Source organism: Patagioenas fasciata, chromosome 17, assembly GCF_037038585.1.
Source record: "Patagioenas fasciata isolate bPatFas1 chromosome 17, bPatFas1.hap1, whole genome shotgun sequence".
Classification (NCBI taxonomy): domain Eukaryota; kingdom Metazoa; phylum Chordata; class Aves; order Columbiformes; family Columbidae; genus Patagioenas; species Patagioenas fasciata.
In genome coordinates, this window is record NC_092536.1 from 5,632,756 (window position 1) to 5,646,266 (window position 13,511).

The following is a 13,511-nucleotide window of genomic DNA, read 5'->3' on the forward strand; positions in this document are numbered from 1 at the left end:
AGCCCTGGGAACGTGATTCGCGCTTCCTCCTCGTGCTCAGCCCCCGTGGAGAGCACAGCTGCGTTCTAGCGAGGGCCCTTGCTGTGAGCTCAGAAGTTCCTGTATTTTCTTGCAGACCAGAGAGGTGCAGGATGTAACTACCCAGGGACAACACAACCTCTCTTCCCACAGACAGGACACCTCAAGGACAGAACATTTGTGCTCCATTTAATGACTTCTTCCTTTTCTCATCCCAGGTGTCAACACAAGCAAAATCTTGATGAGAAACTGTTCCTGGTCACGGTCCTGGCCAGGACCAGAATGGAGCCTGCAGGATGAAACCAGCGCTCACACCTCCCTGAATCTCTGCTGCCATCGGGCTGCTGTGGTTTGAGAGTTTGCTTGCATCTTTTAGGCTCTTTTTTTTATAGCTTTAAACCACTTAACTATAGCTGAATGAATTCCATTACGTTGCTATAATATTCCAGTGAACATAAATGCTCATTACATACCGTCACAAGGACACTTTTTAAACCAAAAGTTGTGGTTCCACACAGAAAATGTCCATCTCTTGTACTCAGAGCTGAGAGCTCTGTCCAGTCAGGAAGGATTCAGAAGCAAAAGGACTTTCAGGTGTATGTGAAGTCACTACTCACCCGGAGACCTGCAGCAAGAGCAGATCAATGAGGTTCACTCTGGTCTGAAAGCCCCTTTTCTTTGAGGCAGACAGGCAAAGCCGTGACAACCACCAGCTCATCTGTGGGAATGTGTGGAGTTGGTGAAATGCAGCAGCAGGCTGGTGCTGAACTCTTTGCTGGTGCACCAGCATCTGAAGCTGCTCGCTTGGAAGTCCCAGGAAGCTGCTTTCTTGTCCACTCTGAGCAGCGCTGCCCTGGGTCTCCCTGGACAGCCCAGGAGACTGAGGCAGCGCAATCAAAACCATAAAGGTGACCCAAATGCCTCCTCTTCAAGAGGACTGTGCTGGTTTGGGGCAAGCCAGGGCAGAAGAAATGAGTCTCCTGCTGCCAAGGAACCTTCCTGGGGTCCCTGGAGCTGGGCACTGCTCCCAGAAGGGGGAAAGCAGGAATTGCTTCTGTTCATCCTGCTCACCCCGCTGCTTCGCGTTGAGGCAAACCTGAGTAGCTCCAGGTTGCTTGGGCTGAATGTCCTGCTTTGAAATCCTGGGTCCTGCAGAGCCACTGGTGCCTCTGCCAGGAGGTAAAGCTAACACTGGCAGGAATTTGATGTCTGGTATTTCTTTCTGGACCACAAGGACAGCATGCTTCAAACAACTAATAAAGCAACTCGCATGTAAATATGAAATATCTTCTAATTTATTGTGTTACATTTATAAAGAAAATACATATTGCAAACATCAACCATACACTGAAATCCAGCTTAAGCTTTTTTGTGCATAAGTATAAAGTAGGAGGGAATGATTGTACAGAACAGCTGAATGTGCTGCTGTTGTCCATGAAAGGGAACATCTCCATTAAGACTGAATGGTTTTGCCTCAGGTTTGCTCCAGGGTCGGGCTGGAGCCAAGTGGGGCTCAGGCTGGGATGCAATACCTGCCTTTGGTGCTACAGATTTTATTCCAACTCTGTTGTGTTACCCTGATGGTCAAAATCACTTTGACAAGCGAGCTCTGAGTCAGCTCTGCTGCTGTCACTGCTAGGGGGTGCTGGGGCACCCCAGCTGCCAGGTCTGTGCCCCCTGCTCACCCCATGCAGCCCCAGATCATCCCATTGACACCCAACAGCTGCAGAGGGAAAACCATTAACAGTAAAAAGGCTCAGGAGCTGAGAGCATTTGTGCAAGGGGGTTAATAAAGTCTCTGCACAGCCTGAGGACGAGCGGCTGGTAGGTGACGGACGGACTGACACGACTGCAGGACACTGTCACTGCATGTGGAGGGGACAAGTCAGAGTCTGCCCAGAAGTACAACAAGAAAACGGAAACACACACTCTCCGAGTGACTCACTAAACCAGTAGCTACATAAACCGCTGTACAAAGAGTAAAAAGAATCGGCCCCTGGTTTTTAAGAACTTGGTTTGCAAAACCCGAAAAAGGAAATCCCAAAGCCAGTTAAGAATCTATTTACAGAGGAGTTAATCACATAGATGTGATCAGTCAGGTGCTTAGCACTGGTGTCACCACATGTCACCTGCTGGAACTGAACCTCCTGTGACGGGTTTTTGGCTGAACAGCCAGTGCTGGAGTGAGGAAAGCGGGTGGTTCAGCACAGCCAAGGATGAGGAGGGTCTGTCCCTCCTCACCCACCGCCCAGCGCAGCGAGCAGGGTTTGTTCAGGACTGTCAGCATGTTCTACAGCCATGGGCCGGTGTTTCTGGAGCACAGCGTGGCCACGGTGGCAGTGCAGAGCCCAGACCCCAAGGGCTGCCACAGACGCTCAGAAACCAACAAACAGCCCAGTAACGCCACTAAGTGTCAAAGTACAGAGCGCTGGAGAAATGGAGCAACGCAGAGTTTCCTTCCACGCTCCCCGGCTTATCGCACACGGAAGGTAGGAAGGGAGAGGCACTGGGTCCTTCACAACAACCTGCACTGTGGACTCCTGCAGACCCAAAGTGTGTTGCAAACATGTAAGTACAGCTTAAAACAGAAGCCTGTAACTGTCAGGACACAGCTGAAGCTGCCAAACTACAATATAAGTGATGCAGCTGCTTACTGGTGAGCTCTTATAAATCAGTAGCTGAAGATACAAAGAGTAGAGCCAGGAACAAGAACCACATCTGCCACTGACAGCAGTTGTCTGTAACTTAGAAAAGTCTTTGGTTACTAAAAAGATGACTTCAGCCTAACTTTGAAATCACCTTAGCTTTACTTGATGATCCAAAACTGTACCACTGAGCAAACAATGCTTTACTTCAGCTTCTACAAGCAGGATGCAGTTTGAGACATAACCGCTATTTGAAATAGAACCACTGGAGTAACGTCGCTGGTGATGCTGACAACACCTTTGGTTTTTAAAACATTAACGTGCCATTAACAGCCCTGAGCCAGGAGCAGGCATCCAAAAACTACCACCCACCTCACTAACAGGAATATGGAGCTGCTGCTCTGGAGGAGAGGTCTGGCCATCAGGGCCAGGGCTTGATATTCCAGAAAATGGGTCCAAAAAATTCCAAAATAGGCCAAAGTACTCAGGTGCTGCCAAGCTGCCAGCCTGACTGCAAGTTTAAGACTTCCTACACGGGGTTTCTCTCCCACTCAAGTTTTGTTACACTAGACATTAGAGCTGTGGCTCTGCTCATTATCCTCCAGCATGCAGTCCTATCGAATAACACACTACCTGCCACTAGAATTGTTACTTGACTCCACGATAGGCAATAAGAGACGAGGAGGTAGACAAAATATTCATTTATAATAGCAAAGTACTCTCAGAAAACCAGACTACACAGGCCTTCTCCACACAACACTGTAGCTCTGCCCTTTCACACACAGCTGCCATTTCTGAAAAGACTTGGAATATGCTTCGGATAAAGTCAAACAAGGAGTAGCTGCCTCAGGGCCATGCTCTGCTCCTCTTCCCCACAGTGCTGGTGCTGCCCTCAAAGCAAAACAAAGCTCCTGTATCAGTTACGGAACCGAACGAGAGCGGCTGACCTCCCGCCTGCGCTGGCTGAACCTGCGGTGACAACTGCTCTACCTGGTGACAAACCCGCAGCTTCTGACCGGCCATCTGACAGAAACAAACTCCCGCTGAGATCCAGCAGCAGGCAGTTCTAGGCGCTAACTGGTAGCAACACTGCCCTATGGAAACACAATCACAGACTATTTGCTCCTGATCTTCCTTGGGGAGGAGTTTTAACACTTTCCACACCTGGACTGGGTGGATGAAGCAGAGGGGGCTCCACAGCTGGGTGCTGTAGAAGGAACAGGTCCCGAGAGCTGTGGGGAGCTGGGACCAGGTGCTGCCAGCCGAACCCACGCAGCCCCCTGGCCCCTCTATCCTCAGCACTACAGACACCAAGCCAGCACGTGGTGTTTGTCCCCTCGGGAGTCCCAGTGAGGCACCAGCCCCGTTGCCTGCGGCCTGGGAGAAAGGGAGCTCTGCAGCGGCTCTGCTGCATCCCCATTGCTGTGTCGCTCCCACGCCAGGACAGCCAGGAGGAGACAGGGTCAGTGAGTGCCCAGAGGGAAGGTAGATGGCTAACAGACCTTTTTTTGTTTTGTTTTTAAAGTGCAGGATAACTCCTAAAGCCCAAGGAAGCCAGCCCTCTTCCTCTCCAGCCACAAAACAGCAAAGACAAGAGTGCTAAAAACTCAGGGCATTTCTCCAGATGCTCCATCTTACAGTGTCTATTGAATGCCCAGTAACCTTATTTATTCCTGTCCTAGAACTACTGCATTTAAATACCCCAAATAATCTAGTTTGTTACAAAACATAATTTACAGACTTTACTGAACTGAAGTTAAACCGCCTGGTCCTCTGCTGCAGATCACCGGTCAGACACAGGGCAGCACCGCTGCGCAGTCTGCGGCCGTCGCTCGGCTCACTGATGGAGATGGGCCCTGTCATCTGGACGTTTGATGTGAATCCTCCGCACGCGTTCGATGCGCTCTCGCTCCTCATCTTCCTCTAAGTGGTGGGACCGGCCGGCTGCCCCTCCTGTGGCTTCCAAGAGCGCGTTGTCGGGTCCCCTCCCGTCCTGGGACTCGTACAGCAGAATGTTCAGCGTCTCCTCGTATATGCGGGCTTCTGGGAACTCCACCTGCCAGCCAGAGCAACCAGGTCACTCTCAGCTACTGCCTGGCACTGCAGGCACCAGGTTACCTCAGCGTTAATTCCTGATACCTTTCTGGTTTTAAAATTTCTTAATGGCATTCTAGCCACAGAAATCCTCTCTAACACAATAGTTTCTGTTCTATTATTTCCTTTAAGCTTTTGAGACCCATCACCCACCTTTTTTTTTCCAGAACTGGCCTGCCCCCAAACTCAGAGAGATTTCTCCTGGGAAAGGAGAAATCTGCACACAGGACCTGTCTTTATATAGGGATGTAAACCAAACTTGGTTAAGTGAGAATGATGAACACATTAGGGAATATCTGGAATATCACAACTGCCCTGTGTTAAACACCACAGCCAAGCAGCCCCGCCAAGGAACCCACAGGATGAGCTCCACTGTGCTGCTCCCACTTTGAATGGCATCGATTATTCTACAGGGATGCTAAACAATGAAAGGAGTGTTCAAAACGGACTAGATGTCAGGATGCCAGTCTGATAGCAGCACAGCCCCTGGCTGGAAGCATTCGGGGTTTATTCCTACCTTGGTCTGTTTTTTCTCAGTAGCATAAACAATGGAAGTGCAACAGACTTCGGCAATCTTCCGCCCCTGCCCGTAAAAGGACCAGCAGCAGATCTCGTCTCCAATCACATCTTTTATAAACAGCACTCTCCCGTTAAACCTCAAGGACAGCTTATCAAACAGCTCGATGTTCTTCAGCATGTTGTCGTCAGAGTTGCTGCGAGAGATTAAAGGAAGGCAGCGTCACGTTGGGGTAATTAAGAGCACACAGAACAGAAGGGGGTTCGGGCAGTGAGTATTTACAGGCCTGTACATCCAGCTTCCTTTGACTTACTGTCTCGCTACCAAGGCAGTGTTTACAGACTGCAGCAGGTAACACATTTGACTAGTACAAGCAAGAAAACCTGCTGCTGAAGAAGCAGCAATATAATATCAACAGTACCATGAATAATACCGTCCAAGGCCATTCCATTTGTATACAAAATTCTATCACCCAAATTAAACCACTCCTAAGCTCAAGCTCAACTGGATGGAAACAGTGCTATGTCACATAACATATACAGACAGAAGGAAAAGGGCATAAGGTCCCAGACTTGAAGTGAAGAAAAAGCAAATGCTTATAATGGATTCTAGTCTAAAAAGTCCCTCTGATGTCATTTACCTGGTGTAGGAATATTTGTTGTTGCTTCTGTTATAGAGCAACTTCACTGCTGGCTGTAAAACACAAATCACAGATCAGTTACAGGAGGAGCAGCAAGAGCTGGAATCTCAGCTCAGTCCAACACCCCCCAACAGAGAAGCTGCAACACGACGTGATACCATCCGGCCCCAGCCCAGCAGGACTTGGCTGATGTTGCTGCAAAACTGTCACACACAGGTTGGCTACAGGGCTGCGACCCCTTCTGACCCCTCTGTGAGGAGATTGTCACCCCTTCTCACCTGCCCTCTGCCTTATTACCAGGACTAATCATTGTCACCAGCATCCTCCCCTCCACCTGCCGCAGTGAGCCAGCTTCCCAAAACAGGAGCCATGGACTTCCTTTAGCTGAAGAAAGTGTCTGTCATTAATAGCCAGCGTGGACAGACAAATGGAACATCCGATTGCCCTGTGGATCTGCTCCATCAGCCTGCTACTGCCTACGCCCTCTGTTTGAACACATTACGTGGAGAAATAAGTGGCCAGGCTCAGCCTGAGCAACGTTTGACTTTCAATTCAGAACAAATTATTAGTCTGCTCCAGACTTTCAGAGCTTTGCAGCCCAGCAGTAGAAGTGCATGTATTTTAGGGTAAACTGTTGTTGAAAACTGAGAACACATCCTAAAGAACCTGAAGGCCCCACGCAAGGCCAGGGCAGGAGGCCAGCCCCCTGAGCCATGGCACAGCCCAGCCCCTCTTACCTTGTTAGAAGTGGCTATAAGCTTTTGCTCTTCTTTGGAAGATGTGATGACTGGTACCTTGCAGAACGGTTCATACACATCTTTGTTCTGCTGAAACAAGAATCAAACAGCAGCTGAATGTAAACAGGGCACACTCACAGTCCTGCATTTGCTGTGCTAGGGAGTTCAGGGTCTGACTTGTCCCTGCCCTGCCCTGCGCGGCCAGTCGCGGTTCAGGCTCTGATCACAATCATTTCACCGTGTAAGACCCTGACAGCCGCAGAGAACACGGCAGAGGAGCCAAGCTGCTCCCTGCACGCTCCCAGGAGTCAGCAGGGGAAACCGAGGAATTATTTATGCCCCACTGTAACAGGGTAGAAGGACAAATAGAGAACAACCCAGTATGGTTTTTTGGATGTGACCAGACTCCAGCAGATGAATGACATGAAGTGTTTCAATTTCTTCCGAGGCTCAAAAAGGCACCAAGTGGAGACCAGTAGAAAATCTTGTTCTGCCCAAAAGCTGTTTCCCACCCAGCGCAGCCTTCTTGTCCCTGCAACCAGAGGAACCAACTTCTCTGCGGTTCTGCGACCTACCTGCAAGGCTGCCTGGCACTCATCCACCAGCCCCTGCACCAGGTAGTACTTTGCTTCAGCCAACAACTCTTCTATCTCCCTGCGGCTCTCGGGGAGCGGCACAGCCCCATCGCGCAGGTAGTTCAGTATTGTCCCAAAATGTTTTCCACAGCGGTCGATCAGGATCCAGCCTAGGGACAGAGAAAGACCACAGTACAGCAGAGGCAAACATGGCAAAAGGCCTTAACAGCGGCCTGGGACTGCTGGGCCAAGCAGGTTCCTGCCAAGAGGAACTAATTCCAGGGCCTTGCTAGAGTAGGGGAGCAGAAAGCACGGGGAATTTGTCGTCTCCTCCTGCATGTCAAGTGCAGAGAATGTGGGAGTAAGGGAGGAAGATCACTTGTTTCTCATAGTTCTCCAGTTATTTCCACAGAGGAATGAGCCCTTCTCGTTTTCAAACTAACCAGCTCTGTTCTTCCTCTACACCTGACACATTATTATTTTCGCTCCTTCTATCTTAGAGCCCTGTTACACCTACGTGTGGCTGTTTCTGGCAGACAGCTTACTAGAGCCAAGCAGATGTGACTGTCTGAAGGCTGTTGCACTTGAACACAACACGGGGACCCGCCATGATTCACCATCTCCAGGAGATGTGCAAAAAGCTCACCATGAGAAAAACAGCACAGACTTGGTAACGTCACAGCAAACACTGTTTCAGTCTCTATATTCTCCAAGTGCATTAACTTGTTAGAACAAAGTGCTATTAGCACAACATCTTAAACTGCTGGAAGTTCTGATGCAACAGCATGCATAAGCAGAATGTCCTAGAGCTCACCAGCACCGCTACGTAGTGACAATGGTCTGAAGAAGAGAAAACAGAGCTACAACCCAAATGATTCCCAGTGATCTGGTGATGGAAGGGTCTGCACATCACCCCTGGCTGCACGTCTGACGCCTGAATCAGGCTGGACCCTGAGAATCGTCAGGCAATGTTGAGGCTGGAGTTTCCATAAATGAACAGATGGCCACTCGCACGGGCTGCGGCTCAGGAATGCAGCGAGGAAACGCTTGTGGGGAAGGACTCATATTTTGGACAAATAAGGAAAGTAGGTTAAAGCAGACCCTGTATGTTCTGCATGAATGGAATTACTAGTAAAGTCTGAACATTTGGTTCAGTTTGGAAGGCAAGCACAGCTGTTTTGTGCTGTTCTGTGGCAAACAGAGATGCTCTCCAGCAGTTTACTACAGGTGTTCACCTCCCTCCTTGCCCTGCTGTCTGCAGAAAACACAACGTGTGCTCGCAGTTGTAATTGTACAGACTGTGATAACAAACAAGAAAGCTGGAGGCAGGAGAACTGAAGACAGAGAATCAAAGGACAAAAGGCTGATCCAGGCTAATGAATACAATATACACCGAAGCAACCAGAGCACAAAAGCTCACTTGTCAATGCAGGGGTATGGAAAGCAACACCTCCCATTTTAAAGAGAAAGGGGAGCACAAGACATGGTAATAACCAAGGACATCCATATTCCACAAATGCAGCTGTTGACGGTTTACTAGAGGGAGGTGAAGGGCAGGTTCAGGGCAGAATAGGGATCCCCCAAATTTTTTGTTATCAGCTCTGCTGTGATTCCCTCCATAGGCTGTAAAAATCTGCTGCAACTTTATGTTTACAGATGGCGAAAGCAAAGCAGAATTACTCACTTTCACATGGAGAGGGGCTGAGAAAATATTTCAAGCAGCATTGCAAAATACAAGTGACGGCGGCTAAAACAGCTTTCAAAAAAACCTTCTGTTTCAGCCAAACAGCCCGTGTGCAGCCAAGGCGACATGACTCACAGGAAAAGGACCCACTGCCACCCAGTCGCGCTGTGCACAGCCCAAGAAGGGGGTTCAGCTACAGTCATTTAAAGCCATTTTTAATTGCGGTGTTACAAAAAAATCCCCTGATCCTTTCACTGAGGTAGGAATATATAATCCACGAACTGTATGTACACACATTAGACTTGTAGGAAATTAATCTTTTGTTTCACAAGAAATCTCAGGGATGGCATCCAAACACTCAAACTAAACCAAACCATTTTCTGACGAAGCTTTGACTGATGAAACAGCAGCCTGAGCCTGCAGACTGCTGGATGCTCAACAGCCTTGCTGGCAGCTGAAGGAAGCTCAAGCATCTCGACTAACTGGTGAACAGCAGCAAGGAGGGAGGAGAAAAAAAATACCAACTTACTGCAAAAAAGAAAATGGGAAACAGATGCATGCACCTGGAAAACTCACATCCTTCTATCTGCTCGTTACCATAAAAATAAAATATTCAAAATATGCCAATTTGCTACAGTTCATGAACAATTTCTAAGCTGAAAATAATCATCTGCCACCCACTGCCAGAGAACTCCAGACTCTTCTCCTACGGACCAACTCGCAGCGTGTTGTAATTGTTCAGCTTTGAGAAGGAGCTGGGGAGATGGTGCTGGGGTCAGAAAAATGTGTCCGAACAAAGAGGAAGATCCGAGTGGCACATTCCACGGACTGTTTAAAAACTTCACTCCGTCCAGTTTCTCCGCAAGTCTGGCTTCTCTTCCTAGGAAACACTTTGTTTTGTGCCAGGTTTGGGGTGTGACCAATCAGCACTATTTTGAAGAATTTCAGATAAAAAGAGTTTCCTCTAGCAGCTCTAATGCTATTGTCCCAGTTTCCAGGAGCATGTCAGGCAAGGGGAGATAAAGCAAGAAGCTCTGTGACTGGAGTGTCTCAGTTACAACACACAGGAAGTATCAAATTCCTATTAAAACACAAACTGGCTAAAGGGAACAATCCCACACAAATACTGTGGGACCCACAGCAAAATAAACCTGTGATTCCATGTCTCAAGCGTGATATTTTAATCAGATTAAACTCCAGTTACCCTCAGTATCAGCAGTAATACCATCAGCTGCTCTCCAGCAAAATGTACCCACACTTGTGCGGGGCCTCAGGAACGCGACGTGTGGGCACCCAGCGGTACCTGCCCCGAGGAAGCACTGAGACTGCGCCAGGGTGGGCTCCCAAAACTAACTTGGAATTTCCAATACATTTCCAAACTGAAGGACTTGAGAAATCTCGAATTACCAAATGTTGTGAAACACAGAGCAGCTTTAGGGAGGGACGGGAGGATACTTCTGGAGTTGCCTGAAGTGTCCCAGTGAGGGGGAGGTCTTCAACGAACTGGTCCACCACCTTTCCACCAGAACAACCCTCTGGGCTTCCCAGGCTCCTGCTTCTCATTTGACGTGTGGCATTTTTTTAATTTCACCCACAGACTGGGGTTTTTATGGAACCTGCACAGACCCATGAGAAGCGGCTGAGAGACCCTTTGATCTGAAGCCCACAAACCACAGCATCAGTGTTGCTGCTTTCCTTGCAAAATCCAGGGTATAACACCCAGAACAATGCAGGGTTTTATTTTTCCCAAACTTAAATACAAGGACTTCTAGCTAAAACAGGAATATTCAGATAATTATGCTGTATTTTTTATATTCTTATCCTCCAAATCCACTTCCTCCTGTCTCAAGAAAGCTTATGAGAAGAGCCCTACTAAATCCATCTCTTGTTCCACATAACCTCTAAATACAGACTGATGTGCTCAAAACTCAGTCCCATTCATCTAACCACATACCACATTTTCTATACTTTCAGCAAGTTCAAACAAAATTTTCAAATAATTAACTTGCCACAAAAAGGAGTTTTGAACCTCTAGGCTCAGCGATGCGGTGGCTGTTGTTAAAGACAAGGTATTCAAGTCCATGAACAGTTCTGGGCAAAGGTCAGCGCACAACCAGAAAGCTGTGCTTGCAATTAAACTCCATGACACTCCCACGATGTGAGAATGCTGATATAAAACTATGCTACCAGTTGCAGGAATCGCAAACACATTTTAATTGTAGTATTCATTTAAATGTAAATGTTTTATGGAAACTCAGCAGAAGATAAAATCAACGTCTCTGGTAAGGAAGTGAAGTATTTGAGCACTGCTCCCTCAGAAGACTGGAGTTTGACATACTGCACATTCCTTCTTTCCAGACATTCAACACGGAGACCCATTTGCCAGCTCTCTCCTTTTATCGTCAGTAATGATACAGCAAACTTTCCTAAAAATTTCGCAACTGGTTTTAGCAGCACTCTCAAAAGAAAACAGTTTCATTAAAAAAAAAAAATCAGCTTTCAGCTCATAACACTCCCCCAGTCTTCAGAGCAAATTTTATACTTGTATTTGAGGGAAGGGAACCAGATGAAGGAACTGCCTTCTGAGCTTCAAAGTAAACATATAAGTCCTGACTCACAGTGTCTTAATCACTCTCTCCCCCATTTTCCACACGCTTAAGAGCTTTAGGGTTAGTATTTCGAAAGAAAAAGACATCCCATGCTATATGGGCCTGACAGGAGCCTCAGGACTTCTTCCTGCTCCTTTGTTCTATTAAACTCTTACATGTGTTCTGTTCCACATCTTTTCTCAGTCATATAAGCTACAAGTTTTAACACTAATAAAATGTAGAAATATCTGGGCCTATGACTCAATGCTCCTCTCTGTTTCCAGGGGCAGCTCCTTACCTTCGCTGTCTGTCAGAACTTCCATCCTCCCGCTGAACATGGCCTTAAGCATGGTGTCCTGCTTGGTCAGGGTCTGCATGGTGGTGTAGTAGAGCGCTCCGCCGATGTTCAGCTTGACGTACTTGGAGCTGGGACTCGTCCCTTTGAAGGAGGTGGTGCGAGTGGCAGCTGCCGGCACTGCTGAGCTCACCACGCTTTCTCCTGACATCTCTTCCTGCAAGCAAGTGGTTACCTGTTAGACCCGCAGCTCCGCTGTGTGATTCCCAACTTTGTCTTATTTCACACAGAAGCAGTCACAGTAGGCACCATCGGCGCTGGCTCCTCTCTACCTCTTTGTAAAGTTTTCAAATGTTTTAGACATTTAATCTAATCTTTCTGACAGTGACATAAACCACCTAAAGAAAGTAAATCAGCTCAGCCAGTGACAAACACTGGGAAAGCTGAGCAGCATTTTACAATGCGAAAGCCAGTGCTTCCCCACAAAAACTGCCTTCATTTCTTTCACAACTTCTAAAGCTTAAGCTCTTATTTCATGAATAATCTGGCATGTAACTGGGCAATTCCCAACACATAGAGCCTGAGCAGACGATTCCTGTGTGTTAAAATGCAGATTATCCACATTTGCTAGGTACTTTTTTCTTTAAAGCGCTTGTGGCTGTACAGAGGGAACGCACACAAGCCTCCTGCTCTCCTCCCTGTGCTCCCACATCTCAGCACAGCAAAACCCAACGTCCAGCTCCCCGGTACCTCTGCCCACGGTCCCTGGACACAACAGACTCCAATCAGCTAACGAGGTCACATGTTGTAACAGCAACACATTAGCTTAGTGTTGCAAATGCTCTGAGAGCCGCTAACGATAAATCCTTAATCAAGCTACATCTCTGTTGGTCACTGTTTTGCCTCACAAGGTGACAGGAGGGGATGATTATTGTCCCATTATCATCCTGCCATCTCAGACAGACCCAGGTCCTACAACTTCCCAAGCACGCTGGATTACTACTGCGCTGAACGATTTTTGCTTCGCTGTCATCAAAAGCAGAACGATCAGACGGCGAATCTGAACGGAAGCGTAGTTACGTGTCCATGTTGCGTTTCATGAGGTGAGGAAGTGGGATGGGCAGAGATGGGCACAGGGAACCGTCCCCTGTCACAGACCCAGGCCAGGGCTCTCTGCGTGCGGAGGCACCAACCGCAGCCCCACACACACCGTGTCCGGGCTCCCGGAGCGGGACCATTCACCACAGCACGGCTCAGCCACCCCCAGCCCCAGAGCCCCCCGGGCTGCCCGCCCCAAACCGCACCGGGAAATCAGCTGGCAGGCACCCCAGCTTCTGGGAGCCCGATCCCACCCCCAACCCCTGGACCGGCTCTCTCGGGGGCTGGAGCAGCCCCACACCCCCGGGGAACGAAATCACCCGCGCCGGGGGCCGGATCCCCAAATCCCGCCTCATCCCAACCCCTCAGGCCTGGGCCGGACCCCCAAATCCCACCTCACCCCAACCCGTCAGGCCGCGACCGGACCCCCAAATCCCGCCTCACCCCAACCCCTCAGGCCGGGGCCGGACCCCCCGCGCAGCCCGGGCCGCCTCACCATGAACGGCGCAGCGCTGCCCCACAGACCGAACGAGCGGGAGCGCCGGGGCGGGGGGAACTTCCGCCCCTCGCCGTCACTTCCGCCACGGCCCGGGTGCTCCGCCAAACCCTTCCGATGTCCC

The 13,511-nt window shown here is 49.0% G+C and overlaps 2 protein-coding genes across 15 annotated transcripts in view; one reads left to right on the forward strand and one right to left on the reverse strand.

Moving 5' to 3' along the window:
- The window catches only part of MYO1H (myosin IH), a 47,145-nt gene extending 45,843 nt beyond the window's left edge, over positions 1 to 1,302 (forward strand). For all 13 annotated transcript variants that reach the window (XM_071816059.1, XM_071816057.1, XM_071816058.1 and 10 more), the window contains one exon: positions 237 to 1,302. In XM_071816059.1, coding sequence (XP_071672160.1) covers positions 237 to 260 — 24 coding nt within the window. In that variant the 3' untranslated portion in view covers positions 261 to 1,302. The remainder of the gene's footprint in view (positions 1 to 236) is intronic.
- On the reverse strand, positions 1,292 to 13,483 carry KCTD10 (potassium channel tetramerization domain containing 10). 2 transcript variants are annotated; one of them, XM_065851264.2, is made up of 7 exons: positions 13,388 to 13,483; positions 11,797 to 12,010; positions 7,227 to 7,396; positions 6,652 to 6,738; positions 5,915 to 5,967; positions 5,275 to 5,470; positions 1,292 to 4,719 (listed from the first exon to the last, which is right to left on the reverse strand). In XM_065851264.2, the coding sequence occupies exons 1-7, from the start codon at positions 13,388 to 13,390 to the stop codon at positions 4,501 to 4,503; spliced, it is 942 nt and encodes a 313-aa protein (XP_065707336.1). In that variant the 5' UTR covers positions 13,391 to 13,483; the 3' UTR covers positions 1,292 to 4,500. The 2 variants fall into 2 exon arrangements, with proteins under 2 accessions (XP_065707336.1, XP_065707335.1); XM_065851263.2 differs by having other exon boundaries at positions 6,652 to 6,741.
- Between the last annotated feature and the right edge of the window lie 28 nt (positions 13,484 to 13,511).

Bases quoted from the DNA above. Each gene is read 5' to 3' on its own strand.
- KCTD10 (XM_065851263.2), bottom strand. The intron at 5,968-6,651 runs GTAAGAGGGGCT...TGTGTTTTACAG, and splicing joins TTATAGCCACTTCTAACAAG to CCAGCAGTGAAGTTGCTCTA. The intron at 4,720-5,274 runs GTAGGAATAAAC...TCTGGCTGGCAG, and splicing joins CTGAGAAAAAACAGACCAAG to GTGGAGTTCCCAGAAGCCCG.